Genomic DNA, 26,984 nt, shown 5'->3' with positions numbered 1-26,984 from the left:
AATGAGTGCTGCATAGAGCTAAGGCCAAATGAAATAATATGCCAAACGTCAAGAACCCTGATTGCACAACACAAATGAGAGACAAACTTAATGATACATACAGATTTTTTTTTCTTTTAACAACCATCAGTCTATAACCACATAATTTATATAATCTGACTTGACATTAAAAGCAATTATTTTATTGTGTTTGCAAATGTAATTACTGTGGTCCCAAAAATGTCCCTGTTATGAGCCCATGGGCTCTGTGAGAAAAATGTCACCATGGAAGTTTGCCTTTGTTTTGGGGTTCATCATATTAGCGTTCCCGTAGTGTCTCTGGTGTAAAATGTAATCACTTTTCCATGACTTCCCATAACTAAGTTTTAGGACTTCCATGACCTGCAACGTTCTTCCTCTCTCATTTATTATTGTTTCTCTAAAAGGTTAAAAGTCTGGTTTCTGCTACAGATAGTTTTGCTGTGGAGAAAAACAGCTGAAAATCATCATCTAATGCAATAAATGTCAAGCTGTAAAATAAGTTCAGATATATTGCTGTAAAAAGGGCCTCACTTCCCTGACTTCTGCTGAGATTTATTAATATCTCCAGCTTTTCCTGTTTAGAAAACTCCTCTCACTGCTCCGCTATATTCCAGAAAGTCTTCAAACAGTGGGAACTCTGTTAAAATCAAAGTACTAAGGTAAAAACAAGCCTTGTGTGGACTGCACAGGAAAAATCCATGTACGGTTTTCTTAATGCTGATATGGATTCCATTTTTTTTATACTGCAGCTGCTTATAGCCAATATTTTGTATTTTGTGCTGGTATATATCCATTATATTTACATTTGAAAATAATGCAAAATCATATCAGAGAGGAAGGACCCAGACAAGATGATATCTGATATTTGAAAAAAGGCAGATATCAGCCCTGATATAATCAGTGAATAGTTAAATCAGTCTAACCCTAATCTACTGCATGGTGCAGGGATGGAGAAGGTACCTGAGATGTTGATGAGGGTGGTGTCCATCTTGCCACCCTTTGCAGGAATGAAGCTCTCGATGAAGGTTGGGCCTCCTGTCCGCCTCATCCTGGACAAGCTGACTTTGACAAACTCCAGGTTGATGCTCAGAGAGTCCTTCCTCCCTGTCACTGAAGATGGCTCCTCATCTACAGTACCTTCAGGGGGGGAAATACATTAATTAAATCAATTAATCAAATATACTGATCTCACCATGTCTAATTATTGTAAGTATTTTATATTTTTTATTTTTTATTTTATAAGTATAATATTTTGAGTGCATTTCTGCTTTACCACATAGCAAAATAGCATGTGGTGGAGAGTAACAGCACATTAGCCAGATAACTGCAGAAAATATTATGCTGCAAATATTATGGTGTTAGTGATTAAAGTCTGTAAAACAAAACTTCAAAGTTAGATTTAGGAATATAATTTGTTCATCAATGTTGATTGCTATTAATAAACAACAAAAATCAGAAGATATTTTGTGACACTCTTGAAAATTATCTGGCTAACCTTACTAATCCTGCTTTGTGGAATAGCCCCCAGGATATCTGATTACACCGCATTAGTAAACAAATCAATGCAATCACGGCGACAGAGGTTGATAATTATACAGCTTAAAATGTGCCATGGAAAAATATCCTGCTCATTGCTCTTTCAATACACAACTACTGCTTTCATTTATTCAAAAGGGCTGGATGTGGGAGTTCTCCTGCTACATATAAGAAGTTCATATTTCCTTTATGACATGACTCTATAATTGCCAGCTATTTTTGACATTAAATCTATTTTTAACTGATGTCATACGAGCTTGCACCAAAGATCAGCCAATAGTAGATATCCATTTCATTACTGCACTTTCACCATTTAAATATCAGGCTTTCAAGATCTGATGTTACAGTTTAGTTATTCTTCAGGTTTTCATGGTCATCAGATGAAAACTGATTTTCTTAGGGAAAACAGTGATGCAATGTAATGCACTCCTTCACAGCAATACCAAAAAAACAAAACAAAACAAAACAAACAAACAAAAAAAAAAAACATACACACATAATACAATAATTCTTTCCATGCCATGCTTCCCACTCAGTCTTACTTAACCTGATGACAATGTAATGACAACTGTTTACACTCTTTTATGTTTGTATTGCACAACACATGAGTCAAGTCCATTTAAGTTTCATATTATCACAGGGGCTGTTAACTTATATGGACTACAAAAGTGATCACTGATGGGCCATAAATGCATAACTTGTAGCATACTGCACACAAAGCACATAAAAGTTCAACATTCAGCACATTCACAAGCAGTTATTCACCCTACATAAGAGCAAAATAATAATAATAATAACAATAATAAGCAAAATGCCAGTCATTGCCTCATGAAAATTAGATTATTTGGTCTCAAGGTTTAAAATGATATGTTGCATAACAATGCAGCCACAGAAGCAAATTGTAATTGGCTGTTATATTGGATACTGTTCATTTTTGGAGCTGACTGATATTTAGGTAAGGTTGGGTGATTTGGACAAATGCAAATATCACATTAGAGATTTTTGCTAAGCAATTATTAGTGATGTGGACATGCTGACAAGGCATGTAGGGGCAAATAATATAAACCTAGAACAGTCCATTAAGCACTGAGTTCTGAAAACTGCATTGTTTGCTGGAAAGCTGGAAGGGGAGAGTGTGGTGAAACATTTTCCTCTTTGTACCTAGTGGCCCCGGGCCTGGTGGCAGTCCTGTGACGGCAGATTTCTGCTTGCCAGCGCCGTAAGGGTGGAAGACGTAGAGGGAGAAGTCAGACATGCAGGCCGTGAAGCTGAGGCCTGAGGAGTTACTGGGGGGACCGGTGAGGTCGGACTGGCTGCTGCTGTGGCGGCTCCTGCCCAGAGGGCTGCCAAGCAGTGGAGATGCTGCAAAGACAGAGACAGGAGCACCAAAACACAAGAGTAAAGGTAAGACAAGCAGGTGAAAAGGCATCAACTGAGCCCTCATCCTCTACTGACAACAGTATGGACCCTTCCCCTAGTTCCATCTGACAAAATATAAAAAGTCACATTTTCAGAATAGAGACCAATGAACTAAAATCAGTGATCCAACTGAAATAAAGAGATTGGAGACGTAATGTGTGAAAATAAAAACAAATAACCAAAACAGCAACAACACTGCTGCTTTGTCATTTAATTTTTAGACTTGAGAAAATGTTTTGATACATCTTTTATGGTCACTTTGTGCTATGGGCAGTTCAATTCCTCCTTATTATCTCTTTAAGCATAACTGGAAAAAAAATAAAATAAGACAGAGGATGGACTGGACTAATAAGTGGCTCTGTAGAGTTTGACAAAAAAGAAAAGAACAACAGAACCTGCAGGGTTTTAGACTACAGAGCAAAGAAATGAATTTTAGGGGAACATGCTGTGATTTACATTAAATCACACAGGGCCGAGGCTCAGCATGGGACAACCCCTCACAGACATGCACACTCTATTTAACAGTTTGTAAAACATGCTCAGTGAAAATTTAGGTCAACGCTTCACATCTCTCCCTTTCTGACCAGTTATTCTTCCAAAACAAACGGCTAAGCAGGGCTCTGCAGACCTTTGCTGGGTGGTGGTTTGGGGATGTGCTGCCCTGGTGGGGTGGAGGAGGGTTGGTGTGACCCGTCGGTGGGGTGGGCTCCTGTCGGGGTCTCCAGCTCACCACGGTTGGAGGAAAAGACCAGGTCCAGAGAGGGCAGTTTGAGCATACACTCCACCCTGGACATCGGCAGGCAGCTGAAGCGTATCTGAGAGGGCTAGAGACAAAAGTGTTAAATGAAATATGAGAAGGCAAACTGCCCCTGTTTCACCTCACCATATTGATAAGTAGGATAAAGAAACAAAGATTTTGAATAAATCCCTGCACAAGAGAAGGCACCCCTGTAATCCCTAGTGTGTGCATCAAATACTTTTAAAGGACCATACTAATGATTTTGCATGTTAAGTGTAATATCATCTACAAAATGTACACACTTCACATTTCTGATCATCTTTTCCCAAAGCGAGCAGTTGTATTTTAGAACTCCAATATCATTTTATCTGACCTTTTATCCCACCATTGGATTCCATTCATTCCACTACGATATGAAAATGAACTTTCAGAGACTTCAAACTTTCTATACACCAGTATTCCGTCACCGTATTAAAGTCCTCCACATCACTATCATGTTTTGATGACCGGAAACTGGGCACAGTTAAACTATCTCTCCGCCAGTGAATATAGTCTCTGGGGACTTAAGGTTTACTAAAAGCAGAACCACTCTTTCCTTTGATGGCTTGAAATTAGGCGAACAATTGCTTTTCACAGTGAATTGTCTGTTCCTTTTTATGAATGGCGATGACTTTGTTAAGCGCAGAGGAATAACATTACAAGGCGGATGTTTCAACCAAAAGTTCTCATTTGAAAATTGAGAGATTTTGATTATATATTGTGAAATCTTTAGCACCCTAGAATTATTTATACAGTGGTTTGTTGTAATGTAAAATGTGGGTAAATTGTAGCAAACGGGACAAACATTCAAAATCACCGGTGTGGTGCTTTAAGTGTGAACAGCTACACTTCAAATGAGTGAATCTCAGTCCACCGAGATACCATGTAACTTTACAGTCTTACGGAGCACCGTAACTACACCCCAATTTCCCTAAAATCATTAAAAGTCTGATTTCTGGTTGACTTAAAATCCATTAAAAGCTAGAAGTAATCAAGGCTAATCTATAGCGTTGTGTCCCTGAGTCCTTGCTGCCGCAGCCAGTTGTGCATCAGTACCTGCACTCTGACATAGACCACTACATCCACAGGGAAGGAAGAATAAGCCGATGTGGACGAGGACACCAAGGACGTGGTGGACTCCTCCAGCTGCTCCACCGGCTCAAATTGACCCATGTCCTCCTCTTGGGAAGCCACAGCTGACACAAGGACAAAGACATACAAAGACACACAAATAGAGCTGTCTATGAATACCAGAGGATCCACTGTCAAAGATTTCCGTGAGGAAGACAAGATGCTGTATCACAGTTGACCAAAATACTCCCACAAACACTGACCTGTATCATTTCTTTCCACAGGAGTGATGGGAATGGTCTCCAGAGCCTTTTCCAGGAAGTCCAGTAGACAGGGGCTGATGACCATTTCCTCTGGGAGTGTCTGGAGGGCCACCCAGGCGTACAGCTTGGCTGTCTTGACTCCTCCACTGCCCTTCCCTTTGGCTGCAGGGACACATGCACGTTAATGTCATCAATAGCCTGGACTACATGGAAGCTACAACACCTCTGAGTGGGCTTTACTCTTGAGATCCTGGGTTCTGAATGGCCAAATTCCAAATCAGTCAAGTCAAATCTATATAAAACTGCACTTCACTTCACACATTCTAAGTAAGCAGAAGACATGCCATTAGTGGTGTTTTTGATTTAAGTGGTTTCAAGAATAATCTTTCCTATAAGTGATTTAAATTGTGCATCAATATGCATGATCCCCTCTGATCAAAGATACCCTCTTTAATCATGCCTTACAACATGGACCAAATTGCATGCATTTCATGATCAGGTGGACCTAGTGCACATATGCATGGCCCGCGTGGAGAGGCGAGGTGCTCTAGTGACGGTGATTACAGACGGTGCTAGGGCATGCAAGTTAGGATGAGGGATTGCTCAGTACCTGATGGAAGAGGTGGGGGCGGGGGAGGAAGGAGCGAGTTAGTCTTGCTTTGGACTGCATTGGGAGGGTTTGGAGGGCCGCTATCTTTCATACCATACAGCTTGGATTCTTTGGAGAGAGTGCGAGGGAGAGAGGATCCACGTGAGGCATTGGGCGACTCTGTCTTCAGGGTCTTGGAGTTGTAGTGCAACTGAGGGAGCAAAAAAGAAAAGTTTATGTTTGAAAGTAGAAAAACAATACTTGTCCTGGACACATACTACTACTATCATAAAGGTTACACTGGTTGCCAAAGTCAGGCAATGCTGTTGTAAAATGCACAATCAATAAATGAGTTACTTATAATTTAATGCTATATCTCTTTTAAGATGGATGCCCTTAATAGCATAGCATGTATGTTTGTTTTGAAAGTGTCCACAACACGTATTTAGTGCACATATTATATCAGTGAAAATGGCTGGACAAATTCTCGACACTTAATCCAATTTATGCCAGCTTCTGCAACCTGTAGACTGCGGTAGTTTAGAGAAGCTTAGAGAAGCTGACCTTAACGTCTACTCCTGGAATGTAGAAGACAGTGGTCTCCAAGTCATTGGACTTGGTCTGCAGGGAAGAGGGGCACTTCTTGCCAGCAAGGAGGTGGGTGGTGGAGGTGTAGGTGGGCTGCAGCTTCTTCTTCTTTGGGGGAGATTCCTGGTCCAGACTCCTGAGGCTGCGGTCATAACTCCTACAAAACCCAAGACAGGGGTGATGTCAGAGGACCTGTATCCAAGGAAGATGAGCCATAACTCTTGCACCATGTACAGGGGATCCTAAACTAAGGAACCATCAATGCCAATGCCCCAGACCACAATTTGTGTGACATGATTCACATGGCTCCAGACTTGTATATTGGTCATGTTTTACATGCCATTTTATCTGGCACATGATTTACTATATGGGTAAATTACTATTTTAAAGCTTAGAGATGATACAGAATTTCATTCATAAAAATCCTGAAAAAAAAAAAAAAAAACAATAACAGGTTTGGCAATACTGAGGAATTGTATAAGGTTATGAAGGTTGAAGAACTTGGAGCCAAGTTTGATATTCCTAACAAAGATTTCTTTAAAAGTTTTATAGCTGCAGCCCAAAATCAAAAACTAAATGTTCCCCCTTTGTCTTCTCTGGTGACGCTGAATTCCAGTTGTTGCCATGGGAGGCAAATCTCTTTATTGTTCAACTTACTAGTCTCTGGCTCCACTGAATGCTTGGAAGGAGGATATACAGGAAGATATCTCCTTGGAGGAGGGGGGCAGTGCATGTCTGAAAGCCCATACTCAAACGATCAACAAAATATTATAGCTATTACAATTTAACTGGCTAATGTGCACGTATGTAACTCCAGTCAAACTACATAAATTTAATAATAACATTCTAGACACATTTATTAAGCCTGGATAAGAGAAAGGGACACTTCTGCTTCAATGCCTTTGGGAGTGCGGGGAAATAAGAGTGTTTTGGTGTGAGGTATCAACATTCAGTAGGTAGGATGATAGGCATAAATTTACCTCTACATCCTAAGTTGTTTATTCTAGGGATTTATCCAACTAATCCTATTATCCAAAAAATAAAGAAAGCTTTAATTGCCATGTGCTTCCTCCATGCCAACAGTCTCATAGCTTTATCATGGACAAATATAAGGAGACCAGTGGCTCAGGGAGATTTCTTCCTGCCTCTCGAAAATTTAAAGAAATGTTTGTTAGGAATATCAAATTTGGCTCCAAGTTCTTCAAACTTCATCACATCATCATTGTTATACAAAGCTTCAATCCTGCTTAACCCGTTATACACCCATAAGTGAAATCCTGGATTAGCTCTCCCAGCTTTAAAATAGTAATTTGCCCAGATGGGAAATCAGGTAAAAGGGAGGCCTTTCATTCTATTTGGGAGCCTTTCATTCACTTAATGGAAAATGAAGACATGTCTGAAGCATTACAAGACATGTTCATCTTTTTGTCTTCTACTGTTGAAAATCAATTCAAGTAGTATTTAAAAAAAATAATTGAGGAGAATTTCCTCTGATTTCGTTCTTTGAACACTGGACACAATTAGACTCCACTGACAAAAAAACATGGAATAACCACAGAATTTGAGTCTGCGTGGTTCTCATTATAGGCCTGACTGACTCAGAAGTTCTGTACTTATTCCATGTGCTCACTTTTTGTGCTTCCTTCAATCGACCCTTAATTTTGCACAAAGCAATATTTTAGTCAACTTTTTCAAATGGAGTTCATTTATTTGTTGTTAAGACTGCGTGTTTCGCTGTACCTCCTGCAGGACATGTCCTCATGCTCTGGTTGCTGGGTGGTGGGGTGAAGGACACACTTGCCACTGTCAATCTCCACACGGACGTCCAGCTCAAAGTCAATATTTCTCTCAGTTGGTGGACTAATGAAGCTGCGATTGGTAGGTGTGCTCGGCCAGCGCTCACTGAACAGCTGACTGACAGCAGCAAAGCCTGATGATTTCCTGTGAGACGCTTGGCTGGGGAAAAAAAGAGGAAACACAGTTGCTAGAAATGTCAGCGCTCAATTTAAGAGAGAAAAAAGAGAGGAGAAATATAAGAGAAATAAAAACTGAAGCTTAAAACCGAAGATTTTACATAGATCACAAGTTTATGAAGTGACTGCAGAAGTGCTCGTTTCATCTAAGATTCATTATAAGAATGCTTGACGTAGCCAAAAATAGAACAAAAAGACAACTCACAAAGGCCTACGGTAGCAAGACGGCCTCTCACGTTCAAACTCATCCTCCTTGTCGGAATCCTCAGAGGAGGAGGAGGAGAGCTCATCGCGCCTTATGTCGTCATGCTGGAAGGGAAGGGCGGGTGAGAAGACAGCAGGGGTGGTAGGGGAACTGAAAACTGAGCACTGGCCCACGCTAACGGATGGTGAATGAAGATGGTGATGATGAAGATGGGGTGACTCATCGATGGTGACTGACGACAAGTCCGTCTCTGTCTCCTCAGGGAACTTCAGAGAAGGACAGTGTTAGAGGCTCACCAATTCCAAAATGGGAACACAGTTTTAATGTCTTCATTAAGGCTCTGCATTATGACATTGATGAGGTCACCTCCTACTTAGAGCCATCATAGCTGAAGGCTACAATTAGAGTAATTTGACAATGTCTTGAAGTAGGAGGCTAGCCAAGAAGTCATAATGGAAAGTCTATTTTTTAAGGAGATAGTGTTCTGTAAAATGGCCAATGCAGCTTGTCACTTAGAAAACTGATTTTATGTAATGGATTTGTGGCAATTAATCTATTGTGTTTCGACTTCGATGTTAACAACATATATAATAGCATGCTCTAGATGTATGATATGGTTCTGGATGTTTTTATGTTTGGTAACACAGAACACTATCAGCCTGGAAATGTTGAGGAGTTGAGAGGTCATGCATTTTCTGTAAGAAGGCAGGAAAGAGACAGTGTGAGACAAGGAGGAAGATGAGGATGTCATGACACCTTGATAGGAGGAATGTGAAATACACTTGATCTCAAGACAGCAATAAGGGGAAAAAAGCCCAGGCAAGTCTACTATCCATGATGATAGACGGAGAAAAAGCCTGAACCCTGATATTAACAACAGATCCCCGAGGCAGCCACTGAAATGGGCTGACTGCTCCTAAATATCAGTGCAGTGTAAATGTTGAACATTTTTGACAGAAACAAACCGGGACCAGTGTAGATTCAGGAGCTGTCCAAGGTTCATGGACATAAATTCATATTCTTTCATTGCCCATTTAAATTCTGTGCTTGTTAGTCAATAGAAAACCACTGGCAAAGCATCAGTGTAGTTAGTCAGGAAAGCTGTACAAAGTTGTACTGTGACACAGATGTGATCATTTACACCACAAAAAAAAAAAAAAAAAAAATCACACTGCAGGTGGATCCATCAACATTCAACTTTCACCAAGCCACATTTTAACACCAGTGCAAAAAACAGCCAGCAAACCTCCATGAGTAAGTTATCTTTTTAATTATTAATATTTTTAAAGTGAATTTTTTATCAAATATTTTCCAACATAAAATGGGTCTTTTGTAAAGTAAAATGAGCTTGGGTTCATGGCGTTTTGGTCATAAATTAGTTTCTGATATTTTGAAGTGCTTGTTTTAAAAGGTGCTATGTAGAATTTTAAGAGCAATAAATCATTTGCACACTAGCATAACATTACTACTTCCTACTGATCAAGTTGACCATGGTCTCATTTGATTGCAGTATTTATGCCAAGGGATCAGAGTCAATATGATTATCATATACTGACATTTAAAAATGCTATCCATAGCAACTTTAAAACAGAATTACTGACCATGAAACCCCAGCATTGATGGATCTTTCACCTGCACTGGGTTTTCAGCGCTGTTAGGTGTAAATAAGTCCTGCTGTGGCTGACAAACAGTTCAGTTCAAAGACCTTGGGTCAGACGCTAACCATGCACAGCTGCTGGAAACCAGTGAATACATTAATGCTGAAGCAAAATTGATTTGGATCGGTATGCAATTTCAAGACAGGATGAGAAAATATGAGCAACTAAGCATAATTGCGACCACAAGTGTCCACTGACAATAACCTTCACATCATGTAGGCAAATTATGTTGTTGAATATATAATTCAAGTGAGCTTAGTAAAGTCATCACTAAAATTATATCTCAACTACAAAACAATAACAAAAATTGTGCTATTTTATTTCAGTGCATATTAACAGAAATGTAGATGATCTACATGCACCATGAATAAATCAGGAATGTGATTCGGAACACAAACAGCTCAATGACGGTATTTTCCCATGCAAAATGAATTAGAGATGTAAAACGCTGAAAAAAATATGCCAAAAAATACTGTGAAAAAGCACATCTCTGTTATGTAAGAACAATTAAACATAGATGTGTATATTGGGTGAAAAAAATCAATGGTTAATATTTCACCATCTTGTTTTGAATTTAGCATATTCCAAATCATATCAGCACTGCCCAAGGTAATCACAGAGGAGAAGAGGAAACAGAATCTGGTTTTGATTAGGCGCTTTATGTTGCATTAGATTTCATCTTTTGTTCAATATACCTTGAATACCTCTCCTGGACTGACAGCTGTGTTTGTGGAGTCCAAGGTCTGACTATTAATCTTCAATTGAACAAAAGAGACACCAAAAAAGCACTTCAACCAAAATAAATAAACAGCACTCATTAAGGCATTTTGCAGTGAGGAAGAGACATTACACTTTTCCAAGCATGATGGCTACTTCCCTCAAAACAAACTGTACAGCCCATGATCATACAAACCACTGCTGTGCTTAATTTGCCAATGACTTTCTGACGTACAGGTGATCACACTGTCCAAGCACATTCCTCTGATATATCTTAATTCCTAAAAAGGCACCCTGACATTATCCCCATTGTAAAGGCACAACTATCCTGCGGTATAGACGTCCACTGTGATGACGAACACAGAAATGGAGAATGAGATGAAGGGCCTAAGCCTGTCATTACCATGAAAGCACATGAAACTACATTACAAATACATGAAAAATATAAATAAACACCATTTAAAAGTTAATCTGTTGTAACTTTGTTATGTGTACATGTCCAAAAATCACTGTATGAAACATGCTGAGGTGGTTTGTAGAGACTGGATTACCGTGTCCTGGATATTGAAGGTGACTCTTGGCCCAGGGGATGATGCATCCACACGGATATCTGGCAAGTCATCTACATCACCTATTCTGGAACTGAAGGCAGAGAAAACAACGACTAATGACAAGAGATGCACATCAAAAAAAACTGGGATGGATTTGTTTCTTTATGGCACAAAGTGTATTACTTTACAGCACAAAACAGGAAGATGTTGCTATTCATGTTTTGCAAATAAATAAAGTGGAAAAGCACTGTCACAGGATGCAGTGGGTTTACAGGAACTGTTATCTATCACTAACAATTCCACCACCAAGTGTCATGGTCTTATTTGATTACAGTAATTATGTCAAGGTATCTCACTTCAGTAATGACTTACTGATGTTTAACATGCTACAGATAGCACGTTTAAAAGCGTAGATAATCTGTGTAGGGAGATATTCCACCTACAAGAATAAGTGAGGCCACCTCCAGGGGACAATACAGAGCACTAAAACTGGGCTCAACGGAGTAAAAATAAACAGCGGCTGGCCTTCCTTCTGTGTAGAATTTGCTTAAAAATGACATTTCAGTGACAATATTGATCCCCTAGAAAGAGGCTACTTTTGATCAGCATGCCCTCCTGTGTTACCTCTGTCGGTCCATCCTCTTCAGAGGGGGGCGGCCCGCTGCTGCTGAGATGCTTTTGGAGCGGTTGTAGCTTGGTTTGTAGCCGAGCCCCCACTTGTCCTTTAGAGAGGCCGCCTTGTAAACAACAAAATCAAAATTGGAAACAGGTTTCTCCCAAGTCCACATTTGACCCATGCAATGTCACTGTAAGACGGTATGACCAATATCATTTTAACGTTTAAACTGGCAATACTCTAAAACTCAAGTTGGGTAAGGTGAATGGTGCACTGACCCTCATGCTGGAGCGCCGTAGTTTCTTCCTGACATCTCTCCTGATGTCATTTACAGCCACAGACTCCAGTTGCTGATAGCGCTGGATTTCCTGGTTGATGGTCCCCTCACTGGCTCCCAGTTTCCTGAGGTCAAGCAAACGAGATGTGAGATTTTAATACATGTTGGAAAACCAATGAACTTAAGTCTAGACAGAACTGCAGACTGGGATGATCTATTTTATAATCTGTACTACACCAGAGACAAATCTTGACATCCCGGTCTGAACCCACTACAAGTTAAGATTGTTATTATTTTGTTTAAAGTGACTGTAAGTGACTTGGCGTCTCTTACTTGAGGTCGTCGATGACCTTGGCCTGTTCGTTCAGCTCTCTGATATCCACCAGGCGTTTGGTGAATTTCCTCCCACGGGCATCAATCACCTGGTTCCCCATCACCATCTGTCTTCTGGGGTCAATAGCCTCCTGTTTGCACACCAAACCCATTGAACAAATCACACTAATGACAGGTATAAGTGAAAAATCTGATTCCCAAAGCCATTAACCAGAGATTTCTGTAACTACTCCCCCAGACAGCTTTTGTAAATAATGTCTTCAATGTAAATTTGCCTTAAATCTGGATAATTATTTTGATTCAACCAAAATAATTTAATGTGTAGTCCAGTCCACACGCCAGGGATGATAAAACAAAATGGAAGACAGCACCAGCACCACCGCAAGCACCACCACCACGCCCCTTGAAGTTCCTAAATCAGGGAAATTATTAATGAATGAGAGAAGGAAGGAAGCTTTCTTGCCACAGGGAATTCTGTGACACGAATTTCTCTCTTTTTCACCCACCAGGAAAGCTTAATGAGGGGGGCAGTGAAAGCAAATGCAAAGCGACACCGTTTTTTAATGTGATGCCAGTTAGTTTTGGCTTGAAACAGCATTGCTGAGCATTTTGGAATCCACAATCTTCAAGTTTTATCTGGAGATGATTTAAATGTAATGGTACCTAGGAACTGATTTTGTGATCCCAGGGAAAGAAAAACAGCGAATACTGTGTGAGACTACATACACAACTCCAGGAGACAGGTCTTTGGGCCCTGACACTGCCTACTCGGAGTTGAGGCGATGAACAGTTTAAGTAGTCAGCAGGGACAGAGACACTCTGAGGCCTGGGGCTGATGCCCAGGATGTGGTTTACCAGACGCTTCTTTAAGGTCAACCGGGGGCTGAAGCCGCCCTCTGGACTCTGCAAACAATGGCAGGGACACATGGATGGGTAGGTGGCATGATGGATGACCCAAGTCTGGTTTAGCTTCTGAAGATTCATTTAAGGTAAGCTTTCTCCAAATGCACTGTTGCAAAATGAGCACTCACAGTGACTACCACTGTTAACTTCTGTACCAGTGGACTGCTTATTTTCACCATCTTTCTTAAAGTACACACATACCAAATCTGGCAACGTTTTGTGCATGGGACTCCTTCTATTCAGTGAAAGTTGGATAGGCCACGGGGAGTGCACGGGCCATTTAGCGGGTCTGTATTTGCATGAAGTTGACACAAATTCAGCTTGATGCAATCAATGCAATCTGTCCAATGCTACGTGCTTGGCTCATGAAAGTCTGGTCAAACTGTCAAACTAGGCTTTGCAGATCATATCTGAATCAAGATTTAGCAGCAGCATTGTGTACTTCTTGACTCATTGATTATTTTTTGATTTTGTTTTAGGGTGGAAAAAGAGAAAGATGAACGAGACAATTTTCTTTAAATTTGAAAGTGAAGAAGCTTCCACTCTCTTGCAGTAAGTTTATTCAATCAGCTGCAGCCTTTGCTTGGTTGTTGTCAAGTGGAAACACAGAAGAGCTTGCTGTAATCATGGAGTAAGCCACAGCATCTTCATGTTTGTTTGCCAGATCTGGTGTGCATACACCAGTACATACCCTACAAGTATGAAACTGGTTTTTAAGATATCACCTGAAAAGTACCTCATTAGAATTGCAAAACAGAACACCAGGTGTTTTGTTTGTAACCATGACAACTTTTTTCCTTTCCTAATTACACTGTCATTACAACTCATTTGAAAGTGGTATAAGAATGTATGGCTGAATCTAGACGTGCTGTATTTTTTCTAATGATAATGATAGCTCAAAGGAACAGTGGGACAGTGTTTGTAATAATCTCAGTGTTGATATGGTAGTGTGCTACCAAAGCCAAAACTCAGGCTGCACCCACTGACCATGTGGATGGTGGGTGACATGGTGTCTGCTTCGTCCTCGTCTGAAAGGTCAGCCATGTTGACAGAGTTCAGGTCGGCGATGTCGTCGATATCTTCCTCGCCCGTCAGGGAGGTCAACGTGTTGCCCAGCGCGTTGAGGCGCTTGCCGATGTTGGGGTCCATGTGAACGTCAATGCCGCACATTTTCCACAGCACGTTCAAGGTCCAGGTGCCAGCACTGCTGCTCTCTGTGTCCCGAAGGAGGAAGAGGAGGAGGAGCAGGAAGCCAGGAGGGAGAGAAAGAATATCAGAAAGAGGATGCAGATTCAATTAAAGCGCAATGAAAATTAAATGCAGTTGTCTCATTTTCACTGCCTCTGTCAAAATGATGCTCTAGGGCTTGATTAATAATTTATGAAGTAGAAAGCTCAGTAGAAAGAACTTGCCTGCCGAGGGTTGCCCTGTAGTCCTGGAACATACTTCATATGTACCATCAGGGACTACACCTACATACAGACCACACACACAAACACAGGCAACATCCAGTCAATATTTCACAAGTGTTGCATGCATGGCAAGTCACATATACGCTCATTTCTACCAATTGAAGTTAGTTCATCGATCAAACAATAATATGTAACTACAATACATAATTTATTTTTTAATTTTTAGTTTTTGTTATTTTTTAATGCTTTTTATTATCATCACTGAAATAAATGGCACTTACTTAAATCAATAATATCTTTATTATTCTGTGTGATGCATTTTCACATCCACACATCACTGCCATCATTAATTTTGAGACACTATAATTAATACATCATTCATTCTTTTTTTTCTAGTTTTGCATTGTAAAAAAAAATAATGGTATGACTATATACTTACAACAAGAAAAAAAGATGTCTTCATACACCAAAGATGTGATTTAAAAAAAAAAAAAATAATAATTTTGAAAGAAATAATTTTGTTCAGCAGGTTAAATAATACATTTCAACACAAAAGCCTGCTTGTGGGCTCATGGGTTTCAGAGGGTTAAATCATGTACCACCGGGTCAGATTTGGCAGGAGATCAGATTGATTGTTTACGGCTCCGATGCAGATAGCTTCATGGCACAAAAAAGGAAAGCATGCCATTTACCCTGTGCAAACAGAGCTAAAGTTTTCAGAGACTGTGGCCGTGGCATTCATGGGGAAATCACTTCCAACATGTTTATACTTTGCAGGTGGCAGCTTGTCACCACCTGTAAAGTAAACTAAAGACAAAATCTTTGACTGAAGAAGAAAGGATCCAGGGGGTTTGTGTGAAATGCAGTCACAAAGAGCACCACTAATGTGAGACAGAGGCTCCCAATCCTCTTGACCACGGTCTTATTGGTCTATAATAATTTTTATGACTGGTTTTGATGTTTACTAATCGGAATCAGAAATACTTTATTGATCCCAGAGGGGAAATTGGGTAATGCACCTATGTCCTAAGACTGGTACACCTCATGTTGTGCCACTCACAAGCATTCATGACCAGCTCCCCCCGCACTTCCGGTTTCCAGTCGTCCCAGGAGGTCTCAAAGCCCTCGGCGAAGCGGATGCAGAAATTCTTGAAGTGGCCTTTGCTGACAAGGGAATCGGAGGAACAGGCTGTGATCAGCGTGCTCTCGATGGTTAAGACCAGAGCGGAGCCGGTGTCGAAGTCGATGCTATGGTTGGCCTGGTGGAGAGGTGGAGAGGGAGAGGGGTCAGAGAGACACTCAGCAAGAAACAACCCGGGCCCAGGTGTTGGAAGGCATAGTTTGGATGAACTGGTAACATTTCAGTCTGCCATAAACTGAAGACTGACTTCATATGACATACATATTACGACTGACTCTCTTCTTCTGATCTGTTAATATTAAGTGGCATGTTACATCTAAAATTAGTTTAAAACTGTCAAGCTCTCTTTTTGCAACTAGTCTAGAAATTGCAAATTAATGCATAAGCATAAGCACTGTTACATAAACCTATGAGTGAAATGTTACCATGCGTTTCAGTTAGACTGTATTTGAATGCAGACGGGGATAAGCATTGTCCCACAGAAAGGCTTAGATTGAGCCTGCCATGCACACCATTGTGTATCAATGGTCCTTGTCTAGTGTTTGAAAATATGCTGTTAAATTCTAATGCATCAAAGTAGTAGCAGTGGCAGCCTATTGGGAGCAGTTTGTGCTCTTTAGAAAGAGCTGTAAAGTTTATTCGAAAAATTGAATTCAGGTGCACTGATTCCATAAGGATAAAGTGAAGGTTGATGAACTCTCACACTGCCACAAAAGGGTGAAAAAAAAAAAAAATCTTCATTTTGAGTAGTATTTACTTTTGTCAATTTTTTTTTGCGCTGAGAGCCGGTAAGCTGTTTTTTTTGTTTGTTTGTTTTTTTCTTTTCCTTTTCTACCTTGTGTGGAGTGTGCAGGTTCATTTTATCAACCTTCATGATTGAATACATGTCATAGAAGTCTCTGAAAGATCAGGCTGTAAACCTGATAATCACTGATGACCAATAGATTTGCAACCCAAACACCTCGACCACCAACTGGCATAACCCCCTTTTTTTCTTTTAAGGAATTAAACACCCCCAAACACCACACCAAGCCTGGTTGTTATGCCAGTTCTGTGGAAATGTGATTACTACAGAGTGGCCAGGGTGACCTGCCACTTTAACACACGGACAGTTATCATACAGTGTACTTATTACAGGTGTGAAGGAGGAGCATTTAGTACAGCAAGTCATTGTCCCACAACACAAGTGATCACAAGAGATGGAATAAATTGTAGGTTACTTTTTGTGCATTTTTATGCCGGCCTACTGATGTGCTGGCCCCAGCTTCAGAGCGGATGCCCTCCGTAACTGGTGCATGTCCTCTCTATGGAAATAAGTATGACATAACAGCTGGTATATCTTATCTCTATGAACATAAGTATAACATTACAACTGCTAGAGATGCTTCTTAATATTTTACATGAAAACTAATGAAGATGACAGAATAGCTATTCTTTTATAAATATAAGGTAGTTGCAATACAACAGCCCTTTTCAAAGCAGCCATTTTGACGTGAAATGGCAGGTAAACACAGGTTTTACTAATGACGTTAATTAACATTCTGTTCCATGTAAGTGTACTTGGGCCTTTCTGTGAACAATAGCAGGAACCTGGCTGTTAGACTTAAAAGGAACAGAGCCTTAATTCATGTCATTAGTAACACCTGTGTTTACCCTGCTATTTCATGTCAAAATGGCTGCTGTGAACAAAGTTCTATTGTGTGTTGTCAGCTACACATAAAAGAAATGAATATCCTTATAACTGGTACAATAACATCTTGCCAAGTGCCAGTGAAGATGACTTTCTGACAAAAGAAGACATGATTTTATGATTTGACAAAAGAAGTTAAAATGTAGTTCCTGATTAAATCATTTTTGTTTCGCCACATACAGTGCAAGAAAACAACTGACAAAAGACAACTTTTAACGGAAAACGGAATGTATGCATAGACACAATGGACACAATTTATTTGATCAATTAGCACATCTGTGCCTCTTACGAAGCATGCATCAACCCATGGTATTTAAATGCAAATTAAAGATCAAATTAAAGATGGTGAAGCTGCACACAGGAGTTTTTAGCTCTGTGCACTCATCATCTGCATCTTGTCAAAATTAGACCTGCACACCTTGCAGCCCATTGTCTGAAACCCGCTGACTCATGTCTGTTATTACTGTAAGGCTGGGCGATATGAACAAAATCAAATATCACAATATCTTTGATCGAACACCTCGATTTTGATATTGTGGCAATATTGTTGAGTGCTTTCATAAAAATAATTTGTAATATTACCACTTCATATATTATGATATGACTGTTGATATGATGACCAAGCAGGTAGAGGCAAATACCAAAACAGCTAGAACAGGCTAATAAATTCAGAAAGTCACAACCCTTTACTGAAATGCAGCCTTTAAAACGAAGAAAAGAAAAAAAAAAAAAAACACTTATGTCATATCACAAACTTATGACGAAATTCCAGATGCTATCTAGTCTCACACCACATTATATTAATATGATATCGGTATATTTCCCAGCCCTATCTATCACATGAGCCTACAGCTTTGCACAGAAGTAAAATATCAAGCGTGTTGTCTACGATCCCAACAATGTGGACTGAAGCCAAGGTTACCTGGGATGTGTTGGTGATGGGCAGGCAGATGCCCAGGTCATTGACAGTCAGCTGCAGGAAGAGGGTGCTGAAAGCCTGGGCTGAGGTCTGCTGGATGCCCGGCAGCTTGTCCACCACCTCCTTGGTCGCCATGTGGATGTCCTTGTTGAGGGCCAGCCGCTGCTCATTCCAGTTGTCGTAGGCCGCTTTGTAATTGAGCCAGAAGAGCACAGCTGCAGGGTGCACGCATGGGTGGAAAAGAATAATAATGTCAACCAGCTATGATGGCATCATGAATCTCATTAAAACTAGACACATCGGGTTATAGATGTCAAGGAACTGAACAAACCAAATGAGGCTCAGATTATCACAAAGTTTTAGTATGCGTCTAGATACTGTCGAACTTTCTCTACTGTCTGACATCTGATGATCCGCGATGCCACACTCCCCTTACAGCCACTGTCGAGAGGATGTGATAATCTCTGGGAACTGTTGGCAGGGGAAAAATGCAAACACTCCTTCTCCTGCATTATAGATGAGCTCCTCAACTTCTAAAACTCAGTCTCCTTAGAAACAGTTACAACACCCTATCCACACATACACTAAATTAATCAGAACAAAGTTTTATGTTAATGTTGGGTTGATTTTTCCTTGAGTTTAAGGATAGTTTCCTGCTCAAGAGGTGATCCTGTAAGTGGGTGTAAGAAGGTGTGGGTGTCAGGACAGACAGCTGTACCTTCTACAGAACTTAACATTTTTTATTTTGGTGCATGGATTTATATAAGGAACCTTAGAGGACCATAAACGCATAATTTTTTTTGAGTGGTGGCCACAGTGGGAATTAAAGGATGATTCTTGTTCTTTTCACTTTGAGCCTTATTTTTCTGTCATCATGATGACTGACTGTGCTCAACATTTTGCCTTTTACAGTTTGTGAAGAGTCACACTAAAAGGACCAAAGTAATACCCAACACCAGAACCCAAAAAGTGATTAATACACGCCTATTAAACACAACAACACTGCAGTGACACTGTTTATATACTGTTAGACACTTGTATATACTGGGGTTTAATATATTCTTTTAACTAGCTTGAGCTAGTTGGCAAGAAGACTGCTACAGTACTCTGATGCTGTGTCATGTCACACTGGATTTTCTGGAGATACCAACTGCCAAGTCTTCATGTAAACTTGCTACTTGGAAATTACAAGTGGGACATATGGGCTTTTTGCAGGCTCTGTTATCACCCTTGCGGCATCACAAGCTGCATAAATGTGTCAACACAAAGTAAACACAGCAGCAAATCCACCAAAGCTGGCAGTCAAAAGTATTAAAAAATCAAAATTAGCATTTAAAATTCACAGTAGAACAATCAAACCCACTTGCAGGAAGCAAGAAATATCTGCTATAGTTAGTTTGATTTTAAATTCTTCAACTCAAATGGTTTTGGATGTGAGCATTATGAGCCAAACACACACAGAACAGTGTCAAAGTGAAGCAACAAACTCTCATTTTCTTGCTTACTCTGATATGAAAGCAATATAGCATACAAACAGCAGCCAGAAAATAAAAAAGGAAATGTGTGAGTAATGCTATAAAGTTTCAAATGGCCTATAATAAATGAAACAACAACTGTTCTGTCACAGTTATTTTAAGACATGTACCTACAGTGTTATTGTGTTGAATGATCTTAACTGGTTTTTGGGTATTACTGTTACTGGGATTACTTTCACCTTGTGAGTGTTTGTTAGAGAGCAGCTGTCCAAGCTACCTGACAAAACTTTGAACACAATCATCATGAAGACAAAAACTCGGCTCAGGTTTAAAATAACTTCTTCAAACTCCTGAACCCTGACAGTGTTGGTGCCGTGATTAACCCATGGAGGTACTCAGGGCACAGCTGCAGAAATTCCAGTTTTAAAGTAAACCGAACCTCTGTCAAACGCCACTGGCTGGGCGAAAACAATCGGCCTGTTGAGTGTGATGAGGACGGCCTCCTTGTCTGAGGAGCCACTGATCTCTTCCTGCAGGGCGTTCCGAAGGCCAATCCGAGTTCGGAAGTATGCCACCTGGTGAAAGTCTGAGCCTGCCTCTTCATACACCTGTACAGTGGAGGACAGAGGAGAGGGGATCAGGTAAGCATTTATCATATATATCATCAAGCACCAGAGCTCAAGCTCCTAATCTTTGCAAAATTACAGATCCTCTATCACGCAAGGGATTTACTTTTGACTCAGGATATGCTACACATTTGAGGCCAATTCCAGCCACGATTTGCCATCACATATCATAAAATATCTTTTGACTAAATACCTCAATATCTCTGGTGTAACGATATTGTAGGGATGACTATTAGTGCTTCCATAAGATATTTACACACAAGATTATTGACAAACAGTCATTAGTAATGTGTATATGATGCCTAGGTAGAAGCAAATAATATATCAGCTAGAACAGCCTAATAAGTTCAGAAAACTGCATCCCTTTGAAATCAGGAAACTACAGTCTCCCAATATCTAGTCTAATATCACAATATCAATATAATGTCAATGTATCACATCATCCTAATGGATAATTAATGGTTTTGTCATACCTGGTGCTTGACTATCTGTCCCAGAGCCAAGTTGAGGTCCACTTGGCATTTGCCAAACAGCTTGAGGTAACTGCTACTGCCGCCAGGCTGAGCCTTGCACTGGATCCTGTTGGACAGCTCAAGTTCGATCAGACCTGTCTCAAAGCGTACCGCACGCATGGAGGGAGTAGTCGCTGTCATCTGTATGCCCTGAGAACAGGAAAACAGCATGTTGAATTTCTTCAAAGCCTCACTGACATTTAACAGGTAAAAACTTCTCTTGGGAGAAATCCCATCCTAATTGTATTACCTGAAATACTACAGTCTGGACCAGTTACTTTACCTGGCTGCTTAAAGTGAGTGTGACAGATGTGCTTTGTACTATTTTACTGCAGGAAAGTGAATATGAGATACCTTGAACATGAGGCTGAGCGAATAGAGCAGGATTTTTGGTTTGTCCGCATCTGTCGAGATGTCATGCTCGTTCCAAAGAGGGATTGGCTGTTCTCCTCCTGCAGACACATACACAACCTCAACCTCACAAGTTCCCACAAACAGACGGTTAAAAAGTGCTAGATATATGTATAATGTGGTTGGGGGTGTGTGAGTGTGTGTGTGTGTGTGTGTGTGTCTGTCTAGGAGTGGGGGTGGGCTCTAATATCTGCTGAGGCAGAATAAAATTTTCATTCCCATTCAAGCTATGTTCAAAGACCTTTCCCTGTTGCAACTGCTTGCAATACACTCAGCCTACGGCTATGAAATTCTCATTATTATTATTACTCTAATCTACCATCACAGCTCCCTGCTCTCGCTTTGTATCTTATTGGGTAATTACATCGATCAGGCTTATTGACTTAAACAAATTACTATCAGTATTGATGTGGAAATTAACTTGATTTGATTTGTGCCAGCATGCCTCCCCTTGAGCACCGTTTTGAGGAAAAATCACTTTATTTCAACTACCCTCAAATGGGTAGTTGAAATGAACTGTGGGATGTAGAGTACTCTGGGGAGCAATCAGACATTTAAGATTAGATTAGCCTTACCGATAGAAAGAGAAATTAAGTCATTTCAACAGCAAAGGATATAGCCTTGTATAGTTTCTGTTAGTTTTGCTGTGTAACATGTAAAAACAGTGAAAGTGGTCTCAACAAGAGATAATTCTCAGCCCATACGTATATAGAGTTCAGAAAATGTGTGACAACATTGTACAAAACAATCTTAACAATCTTCAAAAATGGCATTTGTTTTCATTCAAGTTACCTGACACCTTCTGGATGACCTCATTGACCTCCTTCATAAAGACCTTCTGCAGGAAGACCAGGTGGTTGAGCAGGTCTGTGGTCAGGTTGTGCTCAAAAGAGCCAATCTGCATCACAGAGGACACAGCATGGACCAATCAGCATCCAGAGATAAGTCAAATGATTTAAGAGTAACTACTGACTGGGAACAGATGTAGGCATGCGAATATGAATGTTGCCAAGAGAATCTTCTTACCTCTGCCACGCAGCGCAGGTAGTTGCCTTGGAGGTAGTTCCCTTGCTTGGCTGGGAAGTCGTCGGGTGCCCAGCCTTGGTCTGAGTGGCTCTCGTGGTCCTCCATGATGTACTCGCCTGACATGGTGACTGGCGGCAGGTTGAGGCTGGCTGATGGCGGCATAGTGGACATATCCACTGGGGACACTTTGGACTGGAAGCACAGCTTGTGGTTTGGCAGCTCAAAGGTGAAACTGGTTTGTGCGCCTGATGGTGGGAGGAGGGAGGGAAGAAGAAATCGAGGATGTTGAGACATGGAAAAATCTATTTCGTTTTTCCTGTCTGCAATCTGATACCAAGGACAATTGAGTGTCAAATCAAAGCAAAGTGACTTCATTTTCTGTTTTTTCATGGAAAGATGGTGCTTGTAATTGTTCCAAAACACTGTTCCAGTTCCTTCTTATTTAGAACATGTAATAAATCAGAAAAGGACTTGTAATGTGTCAATATGTACAGTAAAGCTTGGTATTTTCAATCAGTACTGTCATGTCAGTACCCGTCATTCCATGGCTCTTCATGCGACCCATTTTGTACTCTGCTTTTAGAGAGGGCAGCAAAGCAGCCCCAATGGTGATGCCATCCATCATGGCACTGAACTTGAGGACAATGGGCTTCTTCTCCAGGCCCTCAGGAAGCTGGGGGAACTCGTTAGCCTCCACAGGGGTCTGGTTGATGCTGGACGCCTTGTCAGAGGGCTGGGGGGTCGGAGTGTCTTCCCTGTTAGGGGGTGGACTGAGGGGATAGAAGAGACACAGTCTGGTCAAGACCAGCTTGTGCCTACGTAAGGTCTCAATCAATCGGAACTGTTACTGTCAATACTGATCCCAGTCTAGGAGAGGTGCAGCAAAGGTTGCAATTAGTTCAAATACCACTGATTGGGAAATGCATGCAAAGAGGTTTGTGGATACTGCAGATATTGCAGTGATTCAGGGTAGATGTCTGGCTACATTTTGTTTGGACTGGCCAATATTAATATTCAACTTTGTATCAACTTGATATCAGTTGAGTTTCAGAGCTGAGCAGAGCATACCAGAATAAAAGTGAAAAGAACTTACACCGTCTCTGAAATAGGTGTTAAGTGTCCCTCTGTATCCTCGCTAATATTGGTATGTCCCACATTTTTAATGATCAGGATATGAGGTTTCCTGACTACTTTAAGTAGCTATATATATATATATAGCTACATAGAAAAAAAAAATATATTGATAAAAGTCATGTATCCCAAATAACATGGGAATACACATGTACTGTAAAGGCACTCATGGAATTGTCACTTGACTCTGAACACCTTAGGTGACACATGATAAATCTACTTGAAATTTCAAGAATGTATGAAATATTAGAGATGTCTTTTTTCCTTGAGAGGGCAGAGGAGACAAATACATGTTTTTAAGCACTGCGACAACTGCTTCACTGCACGAAAAGGGGGTGAAAATGTCATTACCATGATTTATACCCTCAGTGTTTAATACTGTAAAGAAGCTGGCCTCTGTAGCCCTCATGCAGCTGTAATGTTCCAGCATTTCCCCTCTCCAGAGCCAACCTCTTTCATTTAAAGAGACTTCTGCTTTGTTTTTTTTCTTTTCTTTTCTTTTTTTTTTTTTTTTTTTACAAGGCAGTCTTTGTAAAGCAAATTTTGTTTCTTAGCTGGTGTGACAGTTCAAAGAAAAAAAGATAAATAAAGCACACGAACATGTTGGAAGGCTGGCGGATGAGGTCGGAGATCTGTTTGGAGAGCTGGTGGGAGCTGCGGACCATCATGCTGTGCAGTGTGGCCGGGTGCTGGGGGATGTTGATCATAATAGCCCCCACTTTGAAGACGGCCGCGTTGTTGGTCTTAAGCCCACGCTGGGCGCTGTACATGGCCTGAGACTTGGCGATGTTGCATTTCACCACCGTCCTGAAACACACAGAGCAAACTGGAATGAGTCGCGGGAAACAATTCGACTCATCTTCAGTTGATGTGGGAAGATGAATGAATGTGCGAGTGGAACTACTGAGTGGATGTGCCAGTCAAAAGACATCAAACACCGAAAGACCATGCATATTCAGGACAACATTCTGTTTTCTGGTTTCAGAGGGGCACAGGGAGAATGAGTGATTGTGACGGTGACACAGCGACATGCCACAGCAGTTCCACAGGGACTCAATGAGATGATGCATAATACAAGATGGCATATTTACACCGGAGAAAACAGGCTCCTTTACTGCATATTTATCAAATACAGTGGCTCTAACACATCTACTGTAATGTACTGTAGATGGTGAAGTAACAGATATAACCAGGAAGAAAGACACACTAGATAGAAAAGTTTACTAACAGTAAAGAATGCAGAGATTCTCATATAACACAAAAGCAAACAAGCAAACTTTATGCTGGCATAAAATTATCGGGAACTGGTTGCCTTTATCTCTCTGTGACTGATAAATAGGACACAGAAATAACATCTGAGCAAGAAAGACCTGATAAACTGTTCATTAAAGAAATTAAATCACATATAATATAATAAAAAGACATAGACATGGACGATGTGACTCAGACAAATGAAAGATGTGTGTTCATGGCAGCTGTGTTGTTGACTTGTGATACACGTGATAAAAGCCCTAAATGGCAGCAGTAACATACAGAAACTCTTGTTTAGCTGTGCTGGTGGGAGATGTTGGGAAATCCTCCAGTCTATGCAAGTGGTTGGAAGAGAAAGCCGGCGAACGTAAAGGAAAGAAGAGCAGAAGAGAGGGTGAAACAGGTCTGAGACACCATTCGGTGAAAATGCTCTCCACAAGCAGCTTGGTGGGAACCCAAAGAGAAAATGTGGTCAGCTAAGAAGGTCATTCAACCAGCTATTTCATTTGTCTTTTCATTCATTCTGACACCTGGACTTTTACTTAATGACACCATGAAATGGCACTTCCTTGATTTTATGTACAGTATTTTCTGTTTAAACGGGATGTTGGGGAGGACCTTATCATGGGAAGGGGTCATTCAAAAGTGCAGACCATCTGGAAATCAGCTCGGGAGAGATTTTATTGGTTGACATTTTTATTTACACCCACTAGGCCGGCATGAGGTTACGATTAAAGGCATTTTGTTTTCCACAAAGTAGAAGGTAAGGGAGGTCATTTCATGGTGCCTTAAAAACTGTATGCTTTCCTTACCAGATTACTTATAAGTTATGTTGTTAAGCATCGGTGCACAGTATTGATTAGTTATGGAAGACTTTTACTATCACTAAGTTAAATATACTGTCAGCATTCAGTATATTTTAAATATATGTCTGCATTAACTCATCAAAGTAGATTGAATGACCTGATAAATAATGGCTAAGCACATGCTATATAAAACCTGTGGCGTGTATCAGGAGCATTTCTTCAATAGGTGTTAGGTAGATAAATAAACCAGGTGTTACACTAAAATACACAGATCTGCATCAGAGGGCTACAGTTACAAATGAGACCTTCTCTGTTGGCATCAAACTAGGTCAGGAAGACAGCATCTAAAATAAACAACTGCTGGCTATCTGCTCTGAAGTGTCATTTAATTTGGAGCATGTTGTGGGTTAGTGCTTAATTAATGATTCCTGGCAATTACCAGTGCAGCGCAGTGTTGACTCTAATCAAACTGGCAGGTAAGGACAACGGCTGAGTGACACTGCACTCATGTTCACTTCGTATCTGTGTGTTACACAATTTTAAATGTCACTGACGACTACAGGGAGCCAAGTTACTGTGTAGCATCTGCCATTAGAAGCAGATGGGAGAAGTTTGGAGTGTGCTGTAAAATTTTACTTTTACTCACTTTGACTTTTATTTTTGCAACGAGAGAATCTGTTAAATTGAATGAGATGCAAGGCTTTTTTTCTCCAGTGGCAGCATTATAACAAAATGAAGTAAAAATAAAGTGTGGAGATAGATGGCTCTGTCTCATAACAAGGCTTGTAACATCATTATGGTGGCCATACTCAGAAGGGGGGGAAAAAATGCTGTTAAAAAGGAATCTGACTGGAAAGGATCTTGGCTGGGAACCAGCACTTGAGGAAACACTGCATCCACTCTTCTACATCTCAGCCAAATTCACTCTACATAAAAGAGCTCATTTGCATACTCTGTGGCTATGTTCAAGCGCAAGTCAGAGGGTGGTATCCTTTTTTTTCCCTTTTTTTTTTTTTTGACACCATTTACTACTTTGATGTCACTGAGGATCTATAAACAGTGCACAACCTACAAAGTGTGAGGAGA

General features: G+C 40.6%; 1 protein-coding gene across 10 annotated transcripts in view; it reads right to left on the bottom strand.

Annotated features, from left to right (window-relative positions):
* Positions 1-26,984, bottom strand: part of kiaa1109 (KIAA1109 ortholog) — a 107,820-nt gene that overhangs the window by 18,034 nt on the left and 62,802 nt on the right. For 3 of the 10 annotated variants that reach the window (XM_030044471.1, XM_030044474.1, XM_030044472.1), the window contains 27 exons: positions 24,442-24,648; positions 23,245-23,480; positions 22,711-22,955; positions 22,477-22,582; positions 21,628-21,725; positions 21,235-21,423; positions 20,575-20,743; positions 18,664-18,875; positions 17,272-17,355; positions 15,971-16,169; positions 14,911-14,970; positions 14,486-14,712; positions 13,322-13,498; positions 12,596-12,726; positions 12,264-12,387; positions 11,994-12,106; positions 11,370-11,460; positions 10,797-10,856; positions 8,444-8,709; positions 8,006-8,221; positions 6,242-6,422; positions 5,699-5,888; positions 5,089-5,250; positions 4,811-4,950; positions 3,605-3,800; positions 2,719-2,919; positions 982-1,158 (listed from right to left, as the gene is read on the bottom strand). In XM_030044471.1, coding sequence (XP_029900331.1) covers positions 982-1,158; positions 2,719-2,919; positions 3,605-3,800; positions 4,811-4,950; positions 5,089-5,250; positions 5,699-5,888; positions 6,242-6,422; positions 8,006-8,221; positions 8,444-8,709; positions 10,797-10,856; positions 11,370-11,460; positions 11,994-12,106; positions 12,264-12,387; positions 12,596-12,726; positions 13,322-13,498; positions 14,486-14,712; positions 14,911-14,970; positions 15,971-16,169; positions 17,272-17,355; positions 18,664-18,875; positions 20,575-20,743; positions 21,235-21,423; positions 21,628-21,725; positions 22,477-22,582; positions 22,711-22,955; positions 23,245-23,480; positions 24,442-24,648 — 4,457 coding nt within the window. The remainder of the gene's footprint in view (positions 1-981; positions 1,159-2,718; positions 2,920-3,604; positions 3,801-4,810; positions 4,951-5,088; positions 5,251-5,698; positions 5,889-6,241; positions 6,423-8,005; positions 8,222-8,443; positions 8,710-10,796; positions 10,857-11,369; positions 11,461-11,993; positions 12,107-12,263; positions 12,388-12,595; positions 12,727-13,321; positions 13,499-14,485; positions 14,713-14,910; positions 14,971-15,970; positions 16,170-17,271; positions 17,356-18,663; positions 18,876-20,574; positions 20,744-21,234; positions 21,424-21,627; positions 21,726-22,476; positions 22,583-22,710; positions 22,956-23,244; positions 23,481-24,441; positions 24,649-26,984) is intronic. The other 7 variants (XM_030044476.1, XM_030044473.1, XM_030044478.1 and 4 more) reach the window with 7 other exon arrangements.

The sequence above is a fragment of the Myripristis murdjan genome, chromosome 22 (genome assembly GCF_902150065.1).
Source record: "Myripristis murdjan chromosome 22, fMyrMur1.1, whole genome shotgun sequence".
NCBI classification, from domain to species: Eukaryota; Metazoa; Chordata; class Actinopteri; order Holocentriformes; family Holocentridae; genus Myripristis; species Myripristis murdjan.
The sequence above is the reverse complement of the archived record's forward strand: the minus strand, read 5'-3'. Positions and strand labels throughout refer to the sequence as shown.